We start from the raw sequence: 19,955 nt of genomic DNA, 5'->3' as shown, positions 1-19,955 counted from the left end.
ACTTAAACTGGCCAGCGACTACATTTTTCTCTGCAAACTTTTCAAAATATGCGCAGTGTAGTAGTTTACTTCGAAGTATCACATGAACTATAAGCCGTAACGAAAAGAAAATGAGTTCATTATCAAGCTGCAATGTGTGGCTGTAAGAAACGGAAATTTCTTCTTACAGAATAGTTTCCAAAAATCGAATGACAAAGAGTGCTTAGCGCAGGACACGCGCGGATCCCACAACAATGGTTTTTACGTTTTTTTTTTTTTTTTTTTAGCCGAAAGCTAAGACTTTTATTGAGAAGACGTAGATTTGCTTCATCAACGTAAAACAGTTTTTTAAAGGCAAATCGGATGACACGAAATTTCACTCCCCGTCTACTGTGCGATACGTGTTGCGCGGGGCGGCTGTGGGTACCCAGATGGAGGGGGAAGCTGGACACACCTCGCGCAGCCCTGGGGCCGCTCCGTCTACTGCTACGCTCTGCGGTTACGAGCGCCACTGGCGCCGAATGCACGACACGCGACCGGGGACGGCGGCGGGGGCGGGGGCGGGGTGTCGTCCACCGGCGACAAGTGTCGTGGGGCGGAGGCAGCGGCAGGACGACGCACTGCGTGCCGGGCACACAGACCGCGCGCACGCCTCACTTTGTGGCCCGTACTGTGTCGGAGACAACGCAGCCCATTTTAGTGACGCGTTTTTATTAGCTCGCTTTGTTGTCTGTCTATTTGTTTATTCGGTAGAAGCCGGCCGCGGTGGCCGTGCGGAGCTCCAGTCCGGAGCCGCGCTGCTGCTACGGTCGCAGGTTCGAATCCTGCCTCGGGCATGGGTGTGTGTGATGTCCTTAGGTTAGTTAGGTTTAAGTAGTTCTAAATTCTAGGGGACTAATGACCACAGCAGTTGAGTCCCATAGTGCTCAGAGCCATTTGAACCATTTTATTCGGTAGAAATTTTGCAGTTGAATTTAAATTACTTTCCCGATGAGCTAGATACTCTAAACTTTCGAGATAGTTCAGAACTGGATGACACTGCAATATTAACCCGCTTCCTCGTCTGGCGTGCGGAAAAACAGATAAAAAATTAGTACTTAACGTTCCGTCGACATCGAGGTCATCTGAGACGGAGCACAAGCTCGGAATGTCTCAGTGATAGCGACAGAAATCGGCCGTTCCGTTTCAGAGGTACCACCCCGGCATATGCGTGGAGAAATTTGCGGAAATCGCGGTAAGCCTATAAATCTGGATGACCCGACGCGAATTTGAACCGTCGTCCTCATGAATACGCCTCCAGTATCAGCCGTGCTGCGAGGTCAATATGTGGCGCTTTGTTCGTGAGTCTGCCTGTCTGTGCTGCTGCGATGTGGGGTAGTCTTTGGTTTCCTGAGGCAGGGCACGCTGGGTCACCGCGTGGAGGCGGTTTCCTGGTGGTTGCCGCCGAAAGATGTCGCTGGCGGTGTGCCTGGGCTGCGAGGAGCTCGGCACGGAAGGGCTATGTCCGGAGCTCGCTGGCCGAGTGACGAGGGGCAGAGGAAAGGCGCCGAGCGGGACGTTCCAGCACCTGCAGGTGCGGCAGGTCGCGCCTTCCAGGCGTCGCTCTTGGCGCCGGTTCACCCGGAGGACGGAGCCTCGCTGCTCGCGGACTTAACTGCGACTGCAAGTCATAGTCTGGTCGCTCGCGTTCGCCTGCGCGGCCAGGCCGGACCCCGTGCGCGCCTGCTTCCTCGACATGTCGGCTGCAAGCCTCGACCAGTCCTAGCAGAGTCGGTGATCACGCCTTACTAGCAGCACTTCTGTATGTATTCCGCCCGCTATTTTTGGTATTTTTACCTTCTACCGTTTGTAAAGTTTACTGTTGTGTCTTTGTTTTTTAACTAAAGAATTTTCAACGTGTTTGTTAGGGCATTTAGATAAAAATTAAACGAGTCTTGAAAAAGTACCCAAATTGTGTAACCTATCTTGTAACTTTTAATGGTTCTATTTATGTTCTTTCTAATGAAATAGTGATTCCCTCGTTAAAAAGATTTTAATTCACAGTAAGTGTGTGGTGCTCAATTTGCATTTGTAACAATAATAATTTTGTGCCCTGCCCCCTCCCCTCCGGCCTCTCGTGCGAATGATTCGCGGCCAGAACGACGAGTGGCGGGAAGCCTCGCCCGAACTCGAATCTCCCCAACTCTTACCTTCGCTAACCTCCCACGAGACGCACATAAGAGCAAGCAACGTATCGCTTGACTAAGGCGACGATAAACTGAAATAAAACTTGAAATTTACACAGTTTCTGTTGTAATCTCGTCAAAATGTTCGAAACAGATTGAAACATTTCATACACGACTTACAAGTAGAAAATAATGATTTAAATAAAATCTATTTTTAATGTACCACATATTTAAACAGGACTAAAAGTCCCTTGGCCCCAAACACATTCCTAATCCCATACTGACAGTAATGAAAATTTGTGACTGAATTTTTAATAGCTATTCAAATACTTTGAAGCCTTAAAAAGAAAAAAAAGAAAAAGAAAAAAACAACGCGCGGCGCATGCGATACACAATTAATGCGTAAAGAGTTCACATCCTGATCAGTATCTGTGGAATGCAGCCCACGTACTTCGTTTTAGATCCAAAGAGTCCACTGATAGCTATTAAAAATTCACAATAACAAATTTTCAGGACTGTATCTATGGCGTTAGGACTCTGTATGGGGTTAGATCGAATTATTTTGTACTTTTTAGTCCGATGTAAGAGGGTGGTATGTTAAACACTGAGTTTTATTTAAATAATATTTACGTCTGTGAATAAGTGTGATTTCAGCCCAACAATCCCTTATTACAGGTTTTCATACTCGTACTTGTAACATTTCCTTTTTTTTTTTTGCGAAAATACTAGTGCAAACCTTAACAAACGTTGCACCGCTGAACTCCTCTTTCGCAGATCTTTCGAATGGCGTTCATAAGTACTCTATATGGTTCCGTTAAAAAAAAAAAAAACTTGTTTCAGTTTGTAGAGAGAGAACGATAGCGAAGTCACCAGTACAGAAAATTACTCGTCCCACCTGCGAGCTACCAATTTATCAAAGCTTCTTTTCGATATTTAGAAATGTGTAAAGAATATTTCTGTCGTCCGAGTTAAGTGGTTGGAGAGGCGCCAATTTTTTTAAGAGCGATACTTTGACTACTCGATCAATCGTCTGTATGATGTCGATACCACTAATGACGGACTGACCATATACCAAAAGTAGTGATTCTCATTTCAAAGAAGTTGCTGGAGTTGAAAATGGAATTTGTTATTATTTCAGTTTGTTGAGTGACATAGTTGTAATTATTGATTTACAGAAAATTTTTGTCGCAAATTTCTTTTGTTGCAAATTTCTTTATCTCATATAAAACATTCTAATATTTTCACTTCTTTTAAAACAAAGGAAGCTTAAGGGTCAGAGTAATTTCACTCAACGTATATTACTGCAATTATGAGAGGATTATTCCTCCTAACTGAAAACGGTAACATGAAATTAGCAATATTATCATTTTTTCAGGTAATTCGCAGTATCAATGTTGCTTCACGGGAATGATATTACTCGTATGTTGCGTATAGAAAACAGTGATTTCTCACATCCACTGTCCAGGAAATGTGTCAATATTATCGATAAAACGAGAGTATATAATTAGCATATGAATATCGATACTATTTATATACGATACATCGATATTTTCAATGTAATTTTGAAATCTCTATTCGTGATTCACATTGTATATCCTCACTAATATTGATCACGGGATATCATATGATAAGGACGTCTTAGAAATAAACATACTTGCCGTAGAGAAGTAACGTAAAGATTTGAAAAGAAATAAATCAGCAGGTCCGGATGGAATCCCAGTTCGATTTTACAATGGGTATTCTACGGCACTGGCATACCTAGCTTGCATTTATCGTGAATCTCTCGCCAGCACGAAGTCCGAAGCGACTGGAAAGAAGCGCAGGTGACTCCAGTATATAAGAAAGGTACAGGACGGATCCGCAATCTCACAGACCAATACCCCTAACCTCTGTTTGCAGCAGAATCCTTGAACACATTCCGAGTTCGAATATAATGAACTTTCTTGAGGCTAAGAAGCTTATGCCCACGAATCGGCGTGGTTCTAAAAAGCATCGATCGTGCGAAACTCAGCTTATCTTTTTCTCGCACGATACACTGAGAACTATGGATGAAGGGCAACAGGCAGATTCGGTATTTCTAGATTTCTGGAAAACGTTTGACACGATGTCCCATTGTAGTCTGTTAACGAAGGTACGAGCATATGGAATCAGTTGACAGGTAAGTGAGTGGCTCGAAGACTTCTTAACCAGCATGCTGTCCTCGACGGTGGGTGTTTCCTCAGGAGTGCCCCAGCAAAGTGATAGGACAGCTGTTGTTCTCCATATATGTAAATGATTTGGCGGACAGGGTGGGCAGCAGTGTGTGGTGGTCTGCTGATGATGCTGGGGTGTACGGGGAGGTGCCCACGTTGAATGGCTGTAGGAGGATACAGGACGACTCAGACAGAACTTCCAGGTGCTGCGATGAATGGCAGCTAGCCATAAATGTGGAAAAATGTAAGTTAATGCGGAAGAACAAACCAGTAATTTTCGGATACAGTATTGCTACTGTCCAGTTTGTCACAGTCAAGTCGTTTAAATATCTGGGCGTAGCGTTGCAAAGCGATATGAGGTGGAACGAGTATGTGAAAACTGTGCTAGGGAAGGCAAATAGTCGACTTCGGTTTATTGGGAGAACTATAGGAAAGAGTGGTTCATCTATAAAGGAGAGAGCATATAGGAGTACTGGCGAGTGTTTGTGGTCTGTACCAGGCCGGATTGAAGGAAGACATCGAAGCAGTTCAGAGGCGGGCTGCTAGATTTGTTACCGGTAGGCTCGAACAACAAGTTAAGTGTTGCGGAGTTGCTTCGAAAACTCAAGTGGGAATCCCTGGAGGGAAGGCGGCGTTCTTTTCGAGAAAAACTGTTGAGGATATTTAGAGAACCGGCATTTGAAGCTGACTGCCGGACTACACGGCTCCCACCAACATACATCGCGTGTAAGGACCACGAAGATACCGTGCAAACAGTCATTTTTCCGTCGCTCTGTTTGCGAGTGGAACAGGAGGGGAAATGAGAAGTAATGGTACAGGGCACCCTCCGCCACGCACCTTACGGTGGCTTGCGGAGTATCTACGTAGGTGTAGATATTTACTTATTATTGAAGCATTTAACGACTGTTTTCCACATTATCACATCCTCAAAATAAGTGAGTCGACCACGGAACTGAAACTGTTAGTATTTAATGTTGTGGACTGATGGCGTCCACTTTGATGAACAACTCGCTTTCGCTGAAAAAGACTAATACAAGTGTCCTAGTAGAACCGATGCGTGGGTTCTAGGGCAGCACACAGAATAGTGAATAGTAAAATATATTACTCAACTTTAGTAACGCTGGTTAGAGCAGTATTGCACAATGCTCGTTTCAAAAAATGGCTCTGAGCACTATGGGACTTAACACCCGAGGTCATGAGTCCCCTAGAACTTAGAACTACTTAAACCTAACTAACCTAAGGACATCACACGCATCCATGCCCGAGGCAGGATTCGAACCTGCGACCGCAGCGGTAGCGCGGTTCCAGACTGAAGCGCCTAGAACTGCTCGGCCACATCGGCCGGCTAGAATGCTGGTTTAGCCTGTCTGCCTGCGTTGAGTAGTGTTCCTTGAACACAAACTAAATAATGGTCTCTGAACTAAAGTCAGAAGAAAACTAATTTTCTGTCTCGACCCTGACGAAAAGTACTCAGTTATATCTCTAGGCAGTTGGTCTCTGTCCAGACACGGCACTTCTATTCACTGTTCTGTTTCTACTGTCTGTCTATAGGCCACTGCTTCTACCTCACTCGACGACTCTTCAAAGCGTCTTCAACACGACGCACGCTGTGCAGGAAGTTGCTAGCAAGACTTGGGCTGACTCGCAACTCTCGCACAGTTGCTCGAGCGCTGCAGTGGGTGCGATCCTCGCGGCGAGCGGTACCGGTTGACGTGCAGTGACGTCGCTGCCGTGGACGGACGTCCACCGTACTTCTGGTACCAGCCGTCACAACGCCTTCTTGTGTGGCATCTCAGAACACCAAATCTAAGACGATGCTTTATCCGACAGTTCCGCGTGGTGTCAACTCTCATGTGCGACAGGAATCAAGCTCTGGTATAAGTCAATGTACACTGCTAGGCGAGAACTTTTCATAGCTTCTCCGTAAGTCATTACTTAAAAATTGAATTTTATTTCACAAAGTGCAGAGATTCACAGCGACCAATCTGACACAGTGGTGAGAGACTGGGCTTGCATTATGGAGATACTGATTCAAATCCCTGTCCACAGATCCAGATTAAGGTTTTCTGTGGTTTTCCTAAATCGCGTAAGGTAAATTCTGCACAGATCTCCATCTCCTGTAGGCAGCATCTCATCTTGATGATAGAGCAACTGTTAGATGCCTATCGACTAGAAAGCTATTACAAAACAAAAGCTATATTTCTTCGTAGCCCACTAAATATGTGATGGCAATGCTCCATTTCCTGGCCTAACTCAGGTTGCAGGGTTACAGATTTTAATACAATTGTACAACCTGAGTACATTCTTTGATATTAAACTTGGCCGCACGCAAGCTGCTGCAGTAACAAAGCCGTTCACTAAAGGTGCCAATAAAACTGACAACCCTTCGGAATTCTGCATTCAGCCATCTGCACAATCTGTCAACACTATAGGATGCATAAGCGTCTGGAGGAAGTGTTATATTCCGCTAGTAGCATGGTGGTAAATGTGCACAATGTAGACAAAGTCGCGAGTTCGTGCCCAGATCAGAACAGTTGGAGAGTTTCTTCGTCCTTCAGCGGCCACTGGCCACCAGCCGCCGTCCGACCACGTAAAGGCAACGAGGCCTATTTTCGGCGTATTTCACCTCTTGCAGTGTTAATACAAAATTGTTTCTTATTGCAGTTTGATTTTCCGCGAGAAATACGACAAATAACTTCGATAAACCGAATGAATACCATGTAGTATTTACCTACTGTCATTTTCTGATTTGAAGTTCTATTATTTGTCTTGGTGTTACTTTTGGATTTTGCACAATTGAATCTCATGAACGTTATTTAGCATTATAAAAATAGAGTTACTTGTGGAAAAAGGTCTAAAATTTGTGACTTATTGTTCTCTCTGGTTCTACTACAGTCGTGAAGGCAGTGAAGGCAGCTTGAAACATTTGTGGGTCGTGAACTGTCGGACAAATCAGGCCAGAAAAGGAATTTCTTGTTTCGAGAAGCATAATTCTGGCACGAAAGATTTTTCACATTTAGGAAGTATCGGTAATTGACATATATGACGGACTGCGACATTTAACTTTCGTGTGACATTTGCATTCAACAGACGAAGTTTGGAAATCGGGTTTAGGATTACAGCATGCTCCAGTTCAATAGCACAGTAATCAAAACGGCGATTATTACTGCCTATTTACTTGAACGTCATCAGTTTTATCATCGACCATTCGTACGAAATATTGTTAACCGGTTTTCGTTTATTTCTTAAGAAGCAATTAGTGGCTGAGCTCCAACAAAACCCATCTCCTCGACTAACAGACAGTGTGAACAGATACTATTTTCATCTGGTGGAACAACAAGCTTGTTGTGCACACGAACAGCTCCCCAGGATTGTGTCTATTGCAGGTTGCATTTGTTGCTAACAATTGAGATATCGATACAAGTAGAACGACCAACAAAACTCCAAGTTTTCAGTGCGATGGGGTCCACAGCTGCGATGAATTTTTTGAATGATTTCTTGAAGCCTTCAGCTGCCATTTTCTTTATTTCCTGTACGATTGTACAATTTCCGCCTTAGGCCATTTTCAAGTATTTTACGGATGATTTTTTGGTAAGAGATTATATCATATGCGTCGTTGCTACTACGACATCAAGTCACATTCATAAATTAGTTCGATGTGTTCACCTCGAACTAATTTATGAAAGTGACATGATGTCGCGTTTTGTTCACCTCGAGGTAATTTATGAACGTGACATGATGTTATAGTAGCAAGGATGCATATCATACAATCTCATACCAAAAAGCATCCATAAAATACTTGAAAATGGCCTAAGGCAGAAATTGTACAATCGTACAGGGAATAAAGAAAATGGCAGCTGAAGGCTTCGAGAAATCATTCAAAAACTCCATCAAGTGTTGCTACTGCACATTATTCCCATCTGTACACAGCTGATTTCACATTTTAAAGCTGTCCAGGGGTTTGTTTTGGAAGTTAATGTTCACATACTTATTCTTCTGATCTCATGTTCTCAAATGTTTATTTTCCCATTACTTATCTACCATCCATCACAAACATTGCTTTCTGGAGAAAATGCACTTCAAACTGGGCTAGACGACATCTTTAGCAATAAACTAATAGATTTCTACAGGCATGGAATCGGTACACCATATCGTGGTACACCATATCGTTTCAGATAATGTGAGAGAACATATTGTTGATGATTAACTAATCACTTACGTTTACTGCTGTGTTCAATAAACTAATGGGAAAACGCTTTTAAAGTACGCACTGGAATAATACAAATGAATTTCAATTTACCATGATAACTCTATGGTGAAAGTCTGCTTTAATAAATCGAAGTACTGTATGTGCAACAAAAGCATGCCTGAATCGGCACGAATTAGTGAGATATTATGAATTATGGCTTCAAAACAATTTGTGTTTTTGTGCTGTCCTGAGCCCTACTCAAGTTGTACGGAAATGTGGCAGATGGAACAGACACACAAAGAAATTCAGTTAGTAAATTCTTCATTGCTAAATTTCCTAAATAAAATTGTGTATCCACAAAAACCAAAAATTATATCAGTAGACGCGGAAAAAGGCATTATCCAGTGTGCAGATCAAAAATTTTTCGCCATTAGACTATGAGGTACTGTAAGTAGCAAAAAGACTTACGATGGAGAAATTTTCTTATTAACATTTCCTTAGAGCCGGTGAACAGCTGCAGTACTCATGTCTCCCAGTGGTGGCTGCGACATATAAACTGTAGTGTAAAAGATGAGATTGTTTCTGTTTCTTGCTTGTAACAACCTTCCTGGGCTTAAGACCTGAAATGATAGCTTGTTGTTACACCTTAAGTGAAAGTCACCCTGATTATTCAAAGGAAGTGATAAGGAAATATCTTCAGTCTGGAACCGCGCGACCGCTACGGTCGGAGGTTCGAATCCTGCCTCGGGCATGGATGTGTGTGATGTCCTTACGTTAGTTAGGTTTAAGTAGTTCCAAGTTCTAGGGGACTGATGACCTCAGATGTTAAGTCCCACAGTGCTCAGAGCCGTTTGAACGATAAGGAAATATCAAGTGAATTGAGCAGGATAATTGTATGCCATCCAGAAAGTAACCTGACAATCAGGAGATTGTCAAAGTTACTCTGCATTGTTGCTAAGTTTCAGTTATACTACCAGCAGAATATGTTTCCACAGCTGAGTTGGTTCCCAAGTGAATACAGGCTGCGTCTCAGAGACGTGGCCGTCGAGGGCCGGAATACCATAGGTATAACCAAGTGACTTATTTCCATTTCTGTAGATAGGTTTAGGGACTATACTCGGATACTCCAACCGCATGCGAAGCATCGTAAAATAATAGCCGTCACAGTTATTTTCGTTCCTATTTTAAGTGTACTGAAAATTGAGAAGCTCCTTCAACAGACACAGTTCCCTTTTTCCGAGCATCTCCAGTAGGAAACAAGACATTTGCTCGCCATGGACTTAGTACATGCTTTTCTTAAGAACACTGTCATTGGCACTAGCCCCAAAACACAGAAACAGAAATGTAAAGATACAGCATCACTGGAATATGTGAACATCCGCAGAGAGGCTCTGTAAGCTACAAGTAACACAATGTTTCAAACCAAGAAAGTCTAATGTGCAAGTGACTGAAAAAGCAGATTTTAAAAGGCATGAAGATAATGAAACAACTGAATATGTGCAGTAAAAGTTTGATCCCAGTTTTCGCTAACATAAAAGGGGGAAGCAGCTGTCATCAGCTCATTGAACAAGGGACATAAAACCCTAACAGTAATGTCTACAATTAATTATCCTTAAGAAAAAGTTCCATTCGGTCTTTAAATACTGAAAGGACTACAAGTAACATCTTCAATATAACTGCTGCTGATGCTTTGTCAATGTAGGGGAAAAGCGCTTATGCTGAATAAGTTTTCAACTTGCAGTATGCTTAAGATAGAGAGAACCCAAAATAACAATACGTTCACCACTTTGAGTGTGGTGTTGATTTCCTATTCAACACCGCTTAGTCGGAGCAGAATGTTGCTAATTTAATCCCAGACGATTTCATATTACTACGTCTCTTGTCTACCACAATTTATGAGAACTATTGGGGGGTACTCCAGTGGCACAGATTTGCAGATGGTCCTGTAATTTGCAATACTATCCATACTCTGCTGATTTGTGATACTAAACTACCATTATTTTACTTTCAAAGTGGTCATTGTTAGTCGGATTATATCCCAGTGTTATGTGGCAGTTTATTCTCAAACTGTCCCGTAACATATTTTATAATTTTATATACAGATTCTAATAGTCAGCCAAGGCAAATCATAAATGCTGCACGAAAATTGCATACAATGTTCATTACTGTTAGTGATTGCTTTGCTAATTAGTTCTATTTCTCCTTTACGCTTGATTGGTGAGCGAGTCTTGTTATTTTGGCAATACTGGATACTTTTAAGTCGCTTATGAAAGGAAAGTTTACTTAGGGGGAAAAGTCTGACTTTAAATATAGTTTTCCACAGAGAATTGACTCAGTCTGAAAGATGCCGGCCGAAGTGGCCGTGCGGTTAAAGGCGCTGCAGTCTGGAACCGCAAGACCGCTACGGTCGCAGGTTCGAATCCTGCCTCGGGCATGGATGTTTGTGATGTCCTTAGGTTAGTTAGGTTTAACTAGATCTGAGTTCTAGGGGACTAATGACCTCAGCAGTTGAGTCCCATAGTGCTCAGAGCCATTTCAACCATTTTTGAACCAATCTGAAAGATGTCTCTCGTTGTTGGTGTGAACCTGAATAATCTGACTTAAAGAACAGTCGTCAATCCCACTGGCGACGCGTGAGGTATTGGTAAATGTAATCGCTTTTAAAAATTATCAAAGATAACTGTATTATTCTAATTATTATTATTATTGTCATTGTTATTATTATTATGCTACTGTTTACGATTATCCAAATAAGTGTTGTTGTAATTATCATTATCATTATTATTATTATTATTATTATTATTATTATTATTATTATTAACAGTAGCATAATAATCATAACAATGACAATAATAATAATAATTAGAACAATACAGTTGTTGTTGTTGTTGTGGTCTTCAGTCCTGAGACTGGTTTGATGCAGCTCTCCATGCTACTCTATCCTGTACCTACTGCAACCTACATCCTTCTGAATCTGCTTAGTGTATTCATCTCTTGGTCTCACCCTACGATTTTTCCCTCCACGCTGCCCTCCAATACTAAATTGGTGATCCCTTGATGCCTCAGAACATATCCTACCAACCGATCCCTTCTTCTGGTCAAGTTGTGCCACAAACTTCTCTTCTCCCCAATCCTATTCAATACTTCCTCATTAGTTATGTGATCTACCCATCTAATCTTCAGCATTCTTCTGTAGCACCAAATTTCGAAAGCTTCTATTCTCTTCTTGTCCAAACTATTTATCGTCCATGTTTCACTTCCATACATGGCTACACTCCATACGAATACTTTCAGAAATGACTTCCTGACAGTTAAATAAATACTGGATGTTAACAAATTTCTCTTCTTCAGAAACGCTTTCCTTGCCATTGCCAGCCTACATTTTATATCTTCTCTACTTCGACCATCATCAGTTATTTTGCTCCCCAAATAGCAAAACTCCTTTACTACTTTAAGTGCCTCATTTCCTAATCTAATTCCCTCAGCATCACCCGACTTAATTAGACTACATTCCATTATCCTTGTTTTGCTTTTGTTGATGTTCATCTTATATCCTCCTTTCAAGACACTGTCCATTCCATTCAACTGCTCTTCCAAGTCCTTTGCTGTCTCTGACAGAATTACAATGTCATCGGCGAACCTCAAAGTTTTTATTTCTTCTCCATGAATTTTAATACCTACTCCGAATTTTTCTTTTGTTTCCTTTACTGCTTGCTCAATATACAGATTGAACAACATCGGGGAGAGGCTACAACCCTGTCTTACTCCCTTCCCAACCACTGCTTCCCTTTCATGTCCCTCGACTCTTATAACTGCCATCTGGTTTCTGTATAAATTGTAAATAGCCTTTCGCTCCCTGTATTTTACCCCTGCCACCTTTAGAATTTGAAAGAGAGTATTCCAGTCAACATTGTCAAAAGCTTTCTCTAAGTCTACAAATGCTAGAAACGTAGGTCTGCCTTTCCTTAATCTTTCTTCTAAGATAAGTCGTAAGGTCAGTATTGCCTCACGTGTTGCAGTGTTTCTACGGAATCCAAACTGATCTTCCCCGAGGTTGGCTTCTACTAGTTTTTCCATTCGTCTGTAAAGAATTCGTGTTAGTATTTTGCAGCTGTGACTTATTAAGCTGATAGTTCGGTAATTTTCACATCTGTCAACACCTGCTTTCTTTGGGATTGGAATTATTATATTCTTCTTGAAGTCTGAGGGTATTTCGCCTGTTTCATACATCTTGCTCACCAGATGGTAGAGTTTTGTCAGGACTGGCTCTCCCAAGGCTGTCAGTAGTTCTAACGGAATGTTGTCTACTCCCGGGGCCTTTTTTCGACTCAGGTCTTTCAGTGCTCTGTCAAACTCTTCACGCAGTATCATATCTCCCATTTCATCTTCATCTACATCCTCTTCCATTTCCATAATATTGTCCTCAAGTACATCGCCCTTGTATAGACCCTATATATACTCCTTCCACCTTTCTGCTTTCCCTTCTTTGCTTAGAACTGGGTTTCCATCTGAGCTCTTGATATTCATACAAGTCGTTCTCTTATCTCCAAAGGTCTCTTTAATTTTCCTGTAGGCGGTATCTATCTTACCCCTAGTGAGATAGGCCTCTACATCCTTACATTTGTCCTCTAGGCATCCCTGCTTAGCCATTTTGCACTTCCTGTCGATCTCATTTTTGAGACGTTTGTATTCCTTTTTGCCTGTTTCACTTACTGCATTTTTATATTTTCTCCTTTCATCAATTAAATTCAATATTTCTTCTGTTACCCAAGGCCTTCTACTAGCCCTCGTCTTTTTACCTACTTGATCCACTTCTGCCTTCACTACTTCATCCCTCAAAGCAACCCATTCTTCTTCTACTGTATTTATTTCCCCCATTCCTGTCATTTGCTCCCTTATGCTCTCCCTGAATCTCTGTACAACCTCTGGTTCTTTTAGTTTATCCAGGCCCCATCTCCTTAAATTCCCACCTTTTTGCAGTTTCTTCAGTTTTAATCTACAGGTCATAACCAATAGATTGTGGTCAGAGTCCACATCTGCCCCTGGAAATGTCTTACAATTTAAAACCTGGTTCCTAAATCTTTGTCTTACCATTATATAATCTATCTGATACCTTTTAGTATCTCCAGTGTTCTTCCATGTATACAACCTTCTTTCATGATTCTTAAACCAAGTGTTAGTTATGATTATGTTGTGCTCTGTGCAAAATTCTACCAGGCGGCTTCCTCTTTCATTTCTGTCCCCCAATCCATATTCACCTACTATGTTTCCTTCTCTCCCTTTTCCTACACACTAATTCCAGTCACCCATGACTATTAAATTTTCGTCTCCCTTCACAATCTGAATAATTTCTTTTATTTCATCATACATTTCTTCAATTTCTTCGTCATCTGCAGAGCTAGTTGGCATATAAACTTGTACTACTGTAGTAGGTGTGGGCTTCGTATCTATCTTGGCCACAATAATGCGTTCACTATGCTGTTTGTAGTAGCTTACCCGCATTCCTATTTTCCTATTCATTATTAAACCTACTCCTGCATTACCCCTATTTGATTTTGTGTTTATAACCCTGTAGTCACCTGACCAGAAGTCTTGTTCCTCCTGCCACCGAACTTCACTAATTCCCACTATATCTAACTTCAACCTATCCATTTCCCTTTTTAAATTTTCTAACCTACCTGCCCGATTAAGGGATCTGACATTCCACGCTCTGATCCGTAGAATGCCAGTATTCTTTCTCCTGATAACGACGTCCTCTTGAGTAGTCCCCGCCCGGAGATCCGAATGGGGGACTATTTTACCTCCGGAATATTTTACCCAAGAGGACGCCATCATCATGTAATCATACAGTAAAGCTGCATGCCCTCGGGAAAAATTACGGCTGTAGTTTCCCCTTGCTTTCAGCCGTTCGCAGTACCAGCACAACAAGGCCGTTTTGGTTAATGTTACAAGGCCAGATCAGTCAATCATCCAGACTGTTGCCCTTGCAACTACTGAAAAGGCCGCCGCCCCTCTTCAGGAACCACACGTTTGTCTGGCCTCTCAACAGATACCCCTCCGTTGTGGTTGCACCTACGGTACGGCTATCTGTATCGCTGAGGCACGCAAGCCTCCCCACCAACGGCAAGGTCCGTGGTTAATGGGGGGTGGACAATACAGTTACCTTTGATAATTTTGAAAAGCGATTACAATTACCAATACCTCACGCGTCGCCAGTGGACTTAACGCCTGTTCTTTAAGTCAGATTTTTTGTTATATGATCATTGTTACTGTTATTATGTTATTGTTTACGAGCATTCATTATTGTGGGGCATCACACCCAAGTGTTACACTGAATAAAGTATGTCGTGAGGGCAATTTTGCGATCCTTCTTGTCGAAAACTCGGGTCACGGAGTCGTAAAAAGAAACTTCTTGTTTCGCGGATTTGAGGAGTCGTTTTCCAATGGACAACAAAGCAATGTGAGAAAATCTGGTTTGATAGTGTGTATTTCGAAGGTAAGTTTTGATTCACTTCAACGTCGAAAATGATCTTTCCGCCGAAGTGCCGGTTGCAGAAATGGAAAATTAATTCAGGTACTGCTTCACTGAGACCACAGGAAGTAAAATATTGCGTTTTCTAAACACTCTACTGGCCATTAAAATTGCTACACCACGAAGATGACGTGCTACAGACGCGAAATTTAACCGACAGGAAGATGCTGTGATACGCAAATGATTAGCTTTACAAGGCATTCACACAAGGTTGGCGCCGGTGGCGACACCTACAACGTGCTGGCATGAGGAAAGTTTCCAACCGATTTCTCATACACAAACAGCAGTTGACCGGCGTTACCTGGTGAAACGTTGTTGTGATGCCTCGTGTTAGTTAGGAGGAGGAATGCGTACCATCACGTTTCCTACTTTGATAAAGGTCGGATTGTAGCCTACTGCTATTGCATTTTATCGTATCGCGGTATTGCTGCTCGCGTTGGTCGAAATCCAATGACTGTTGGCAGAATATGGAATCGGTAGGTTCAGCAGGGTAATACGGAACGCCGTGCTGGATCCCAACGGCCTCGTATCACTAGCAGTCGAGATGACAGGCATCTTATTCGCATGGCTGTAACGGATCGTGCAGCCACGTCTCGATCCCCGAGTCAGCAGATGGAGACGTTTGCAAGACAACAACCATCTGCACGAACAGTTCGACGACGTTAGCAGCAGCCTGGACTATCAGCTTGGAGACCATGGCTGCGGTCACACTTAACGCTGTATCACAGACAGGAGCGCCTGCGATGGTGTGCGCAACGACGAACCTGGGTGCAAGAACGGCAAAACGTCATTTTTTCGGATGAATCCAGGTTTACAGCATCATGATGGTCGCATCCGTGTTTGGCGACATCGCGGTGAACGCACACTGGAAACGTGTATTCATCATCGCCATACTGGCGTATCACCCGGCGTGATGGTATGGGGTGCCACTGGTTATACGTCTCTGTCGCCTCTTGTTCGCAGGGACGGCACTTTGAACAGTGGATGTTACATTTCAGATGTGTTACCACCCGTGGCTCTACCCTTCATTCGATCCCTGCGAAACCCTACATTTCAGCAGGATAATGCACAACGGCATGTTGCAGGTCCTGTACGGGCGTTTCTGGATACAGAAAATGTTCGACTGCTGCCCTGGCCAACACATTCTCCAGATCTGCCACCAATTGAAAACGTCTGGTCAATGGTGGCCGAGCAACTGGCTCGTCACAATACGCCAGTCACTACTCTTGATGAACTGCGGTATCGTGTTGAAGCTGCATGGGCAGCTGTACCTGTACACGCCATCCAAGCTCTGTTTGACTCAATGCACAGGCGTATCAAGGCCGTTATTACGGCCAGAGGTGGTTGTTCTGGGTACTGATTTCTCAGGATCTATGCACAAAAATTGCGTGAAAATGTAATCACGTGTCAGTTCTAATATAATATATTTGCCCAATGGATACCCGTTTATCATCTGCATTTCTTCTTGGTGTAGCAATTTTAATGGCCAGTATTGTACAAAGCACTTGGGCAACAGTACAATGTTCGTGTCCCATTACAGCGCCATTTGTAAGAGGAGGAACGAGTTTGTTGGAAATGTTTGATATAATTTTTAGCCGCGCGGGATTAGCCGCGCGGTCTAGGGCGCTGCAGACATGGACTGTGCGGCTGGTCCCGGCGAAGGTTCGAGCCTTCCCTCGGGCTTGTGTGTGTGTGTGTGTGTGTGTGTGTGTGTGTGTGTGTGTGTGTGTGTGTGTCCTTAGGATAGTTTAGGTTAAGTAGTGTGTAAGCTTAGGAACTGATGACGTTAGCAGTTAAGTCCTATAAGATTAAGAAAAGAAATAATCACTTTTCTCTTCAGAACCAAGTCTCATAAACGAAGTTTCCACAGACTTGGCACACACATTTATAATCTGATATGAGTACATCTATTGCATATTGCTTCTTTGTCTATATTGCTTCAGTAACGCTCTACAGACTCACGGAGAAACACATTTAAAATCGTTAAGAAATATACGTGTTGGCTGAAACTAAAATCGTGTACCGCGATTCACGTCTGAACACTTGCAGTGCAGTAATGCGCGAGAGAATGACAGAGGTGCCTGTAGAGGAGCTGGAGAATCGTGGGTGCTGCGCCACTGACGCCTGCCTGCAGCCCTCTTCCTCTCTCTCTCTCTCTCTCTCTCTCTCTCTCCGGCGGAAGCGAGCGAGGAGATGGAGCTCGCAGTGGGGTACGCGCTGTCGTAGCAGGAGTGTAGCGGGTAGCCGACCAGCACGCCTGTCCACTCACAGCCGTTAACGTTTTAAACGCCCCCGCGTTAACAGTGCGTTTTGAAAGTATTTAGTATGCACTCAATTTAAAGTGCACAAAAATATATATACCGAGAATGTTTAAATGTAAGAAAATTCTTATCTGTAAGTGTAATCGGCGATTGCAGCAGTTGGTAGCAGGCGTCGCCCCAGCATCGAGTGTTAGGGTGGATGGTGCAGGCGAGTGCACGGCAGCTGAGTGCGGCCGGCGCCCCACTCACCGGAGTCCTGGTGCCGCGCGTAGCCGGCGACGTCGACGGCGTTGCCGTTGAGCACCAGGTCGCGCAGGCAGCCCACGAAGCCGCGGCGCAGCGCGCCCGTCCACAGCGCCGCCGGCACCGGCACGGCCGCCGTCGCCGGGCCCAGCCCGCCCACGTACAGCGGGCCCTCCAGGTCCAGCTGCTGCGACTCGCCTGCCGGAAGCAACAGCAGACACAGGTCAGCGGCTCTGTGCAGGTAGGCGGCAGCAGAATACGGCAGTTCACTATAATGTTGCTCAAACCGGTGCAGCACGGCTTCGAGACGTGTACAGTTATACTGCTGAAAGATAACTTCGCCGTCGGGGAAGGCATCGAGCACGAACGGATGCTGGCGTTCCGCAGCTGTCAATGTGTCTGCCACTACTACCACAAGTCTATACGCCGTGGCTGAACAAGAGGCGTGTGATTCGAGTGTTATCGAGGTCTAGGGGAATAAGTAGTGCAGGATTACCACTATGGGTAGAGTATACATGGGTTTCCATGCAATTAACGTAGGGGACTATTTAACAGTTCCCCGGTGGCACAACTGTGGCGACTTGGATCGTGTTCATAAACACTGCGAGGGAAAGCAGGCTCGCTCCAGGTGTGGGGCTGAAGATCACACAAGAAAAACCTGCGGCAGAACTGGGATATGTATCCCATGCACGCGGAGACGTAAGAAAAGCTGTAACAGCACAGGAAGAAACTGCTCTACCTACAGGATGCTACAGCAAAGCCTCATTGCAAGAACTGATTACGGCTGAGGCCATAAGTCTATACAGGAAGTGTAAAAGAGGCCGCGAGCGAAAAGTTGAGGAATGGGCCAGCAGATTCAGGAAATTCATACGAAGATTCCGCAAGATACAAACTGAAAGAGTGAAAATGAAAGATGTACGTGTGCAAACGGAGCCTTGTGGTCAGACAGTTGCTCTCTCTCCCTCAAACCGGGGACTAAGGTCACTTGAAGATCCAGAACGACCGAAAGGGCATCCTGTGGTAGGAAGTCTCCCGATGATAAAGCAAAATGATACGATCAGTAAAGAAGGTGCAGGTTAACATTGTGAGCAGTACGAGTTCATCTACAAATCTATCTAGCCAGAGAGGTTTGGGCATAGATCCCAAAAGGATATACCCAAACCTAGAACATGCAATACAATTAGTGCGCCTAGAGGAGCCGGCTGTCCTCACCACGGCTCTGAGACGTGTGATGCGTGTCGGTCATGAGTGCGGTAGGGACGTCACCCTCTCGGTGATGGAGGCTGTGGACAGAATGCAGCTAAAGACGATGACCTCCCCACCGACTTCGGAGCCCTGCGAGACTTAGTTAAAAAAGTTTTCGAAAGACGAAACGAAAAATTTGGTTTAGATGAATCGTATAATCAACCTGTCATCACAAATGGGAGACTAGCGCATGACTGGAGAAAAAAGTAGCCACAATCACACATTAGAACATATTTTTCTTGTGAGCCATTTAAAAATAGGACAGATTAACTTACATAACAGTAACCTAGTCATGCAGGAACTTCGAAGAGTGTTGGAGGAGAGGAGACTGGATGTGCTCTGTTTGCAGGAACCTTACTCCCAAGCTGGACGAATCCCCTTCGCAGCAGCCAACTGGCAGGTAATCCGCAGTGAAGTGGAACCAAGACCTGCAGTTATGATTACCAATAAAGTACTGACAGCTACAGTCCTTGCACAGTTCTCTAACGACCACAGCAACGTCGTGGAATTACAGTCACCTGTTGGAGTCCTGTACATTATAAACATGTATTTCCAGTACGGTAGGGGAATCGATGAATCCCTAGACAAATTAACACAAGTGACCACGGCGTTGAGTACCAAACAGGAAGAGAGCCGTTGCGGCTTCCCCGTCTCGATGGTCAACCGAATTGGGACAGGTGCGCCAGCAGTCTGTAATGATGGAGAGGAGGTACTACCAGCGAAGTGTCGTCTGGGAAGCAAAGCAACGTAGGCTGCAAATATTTTTTTTTTTTTTTTTTGGTCATCAGTCTACTGACTGGTCTGATGCGGCCCGCCACGAATTCCTTTCCTGTGCTAACCTCTTCATCTCAGAGTAGCACGTGCAACCTACGTCCTCAATTATTTGCTTGACGTATTCCAATCTCTGTCTTCCTCTACAGTTTTTGCCCTCTACAACTCCCTCTAGTACCATGGAAGTCATTCCCTCATGTCTTAGCAGATGTCCTATCATCCTGTCCCTTCTCATTATCAGTGTTCTACACATATCCCTTGCCTCTCCGATTCTGCGTAGAACTTCCTCATTCCTTACCTTATCAGCCCACCTAATTTTCAACATTCGTCTATAGCACCACATCTCAAATGCATCGATTCTCTTCTGTTCCGGTTTTC

The 19,955-nt window shown here is 43.8% G+C and overlaps 1 protein-coding gene across 1 annotated transcript in view; it reads right to left on the bottom strand.

Annotated features, from left to right (window-relative positions):
* LOC124794982 (neurexin-1-like) overlaps window positions 1–19,955 on the bottom strand; it is a 2,052,691-nt gene that overhangs the window by 424,674 nt on the left and 1,608,062 nt on the right. The window contains exon 11 of the mRNA XM_047258725.1: window positions 17,568–17,759. Within this exon, the coding sequence (XP_047114681.1) occupies window positions 17,568–17,759 (192 nt within the window). The remainder of the gene's footprint in view (window positions 1–17,567; window positions 17,760–19,955) is intronic.

The sequence above is a fragment of the Schistocerca piceifrons genome, chromosome 4, assembly GCF_021461385.2.
Source record: "Schistocerca piceifrons isolate TAMUIC-IGC-003096 chromosome 4, iqSchPice1.1, whole genome shotgun sequence".
In the NCBI taxonomy this organism is placed as follows: domain Eukaryota; kingdom Metazoa; phylum Arthropoda; class Insecta; order Orthoptera; family Acrididae; genus Schistocerca; species Schistocerca piceifrons.
The sequence above is the reverse complement of the archived record's forward strand: the minus strand, read 5'-3'. Positions and strand labels throughout refer to the sequence as shown.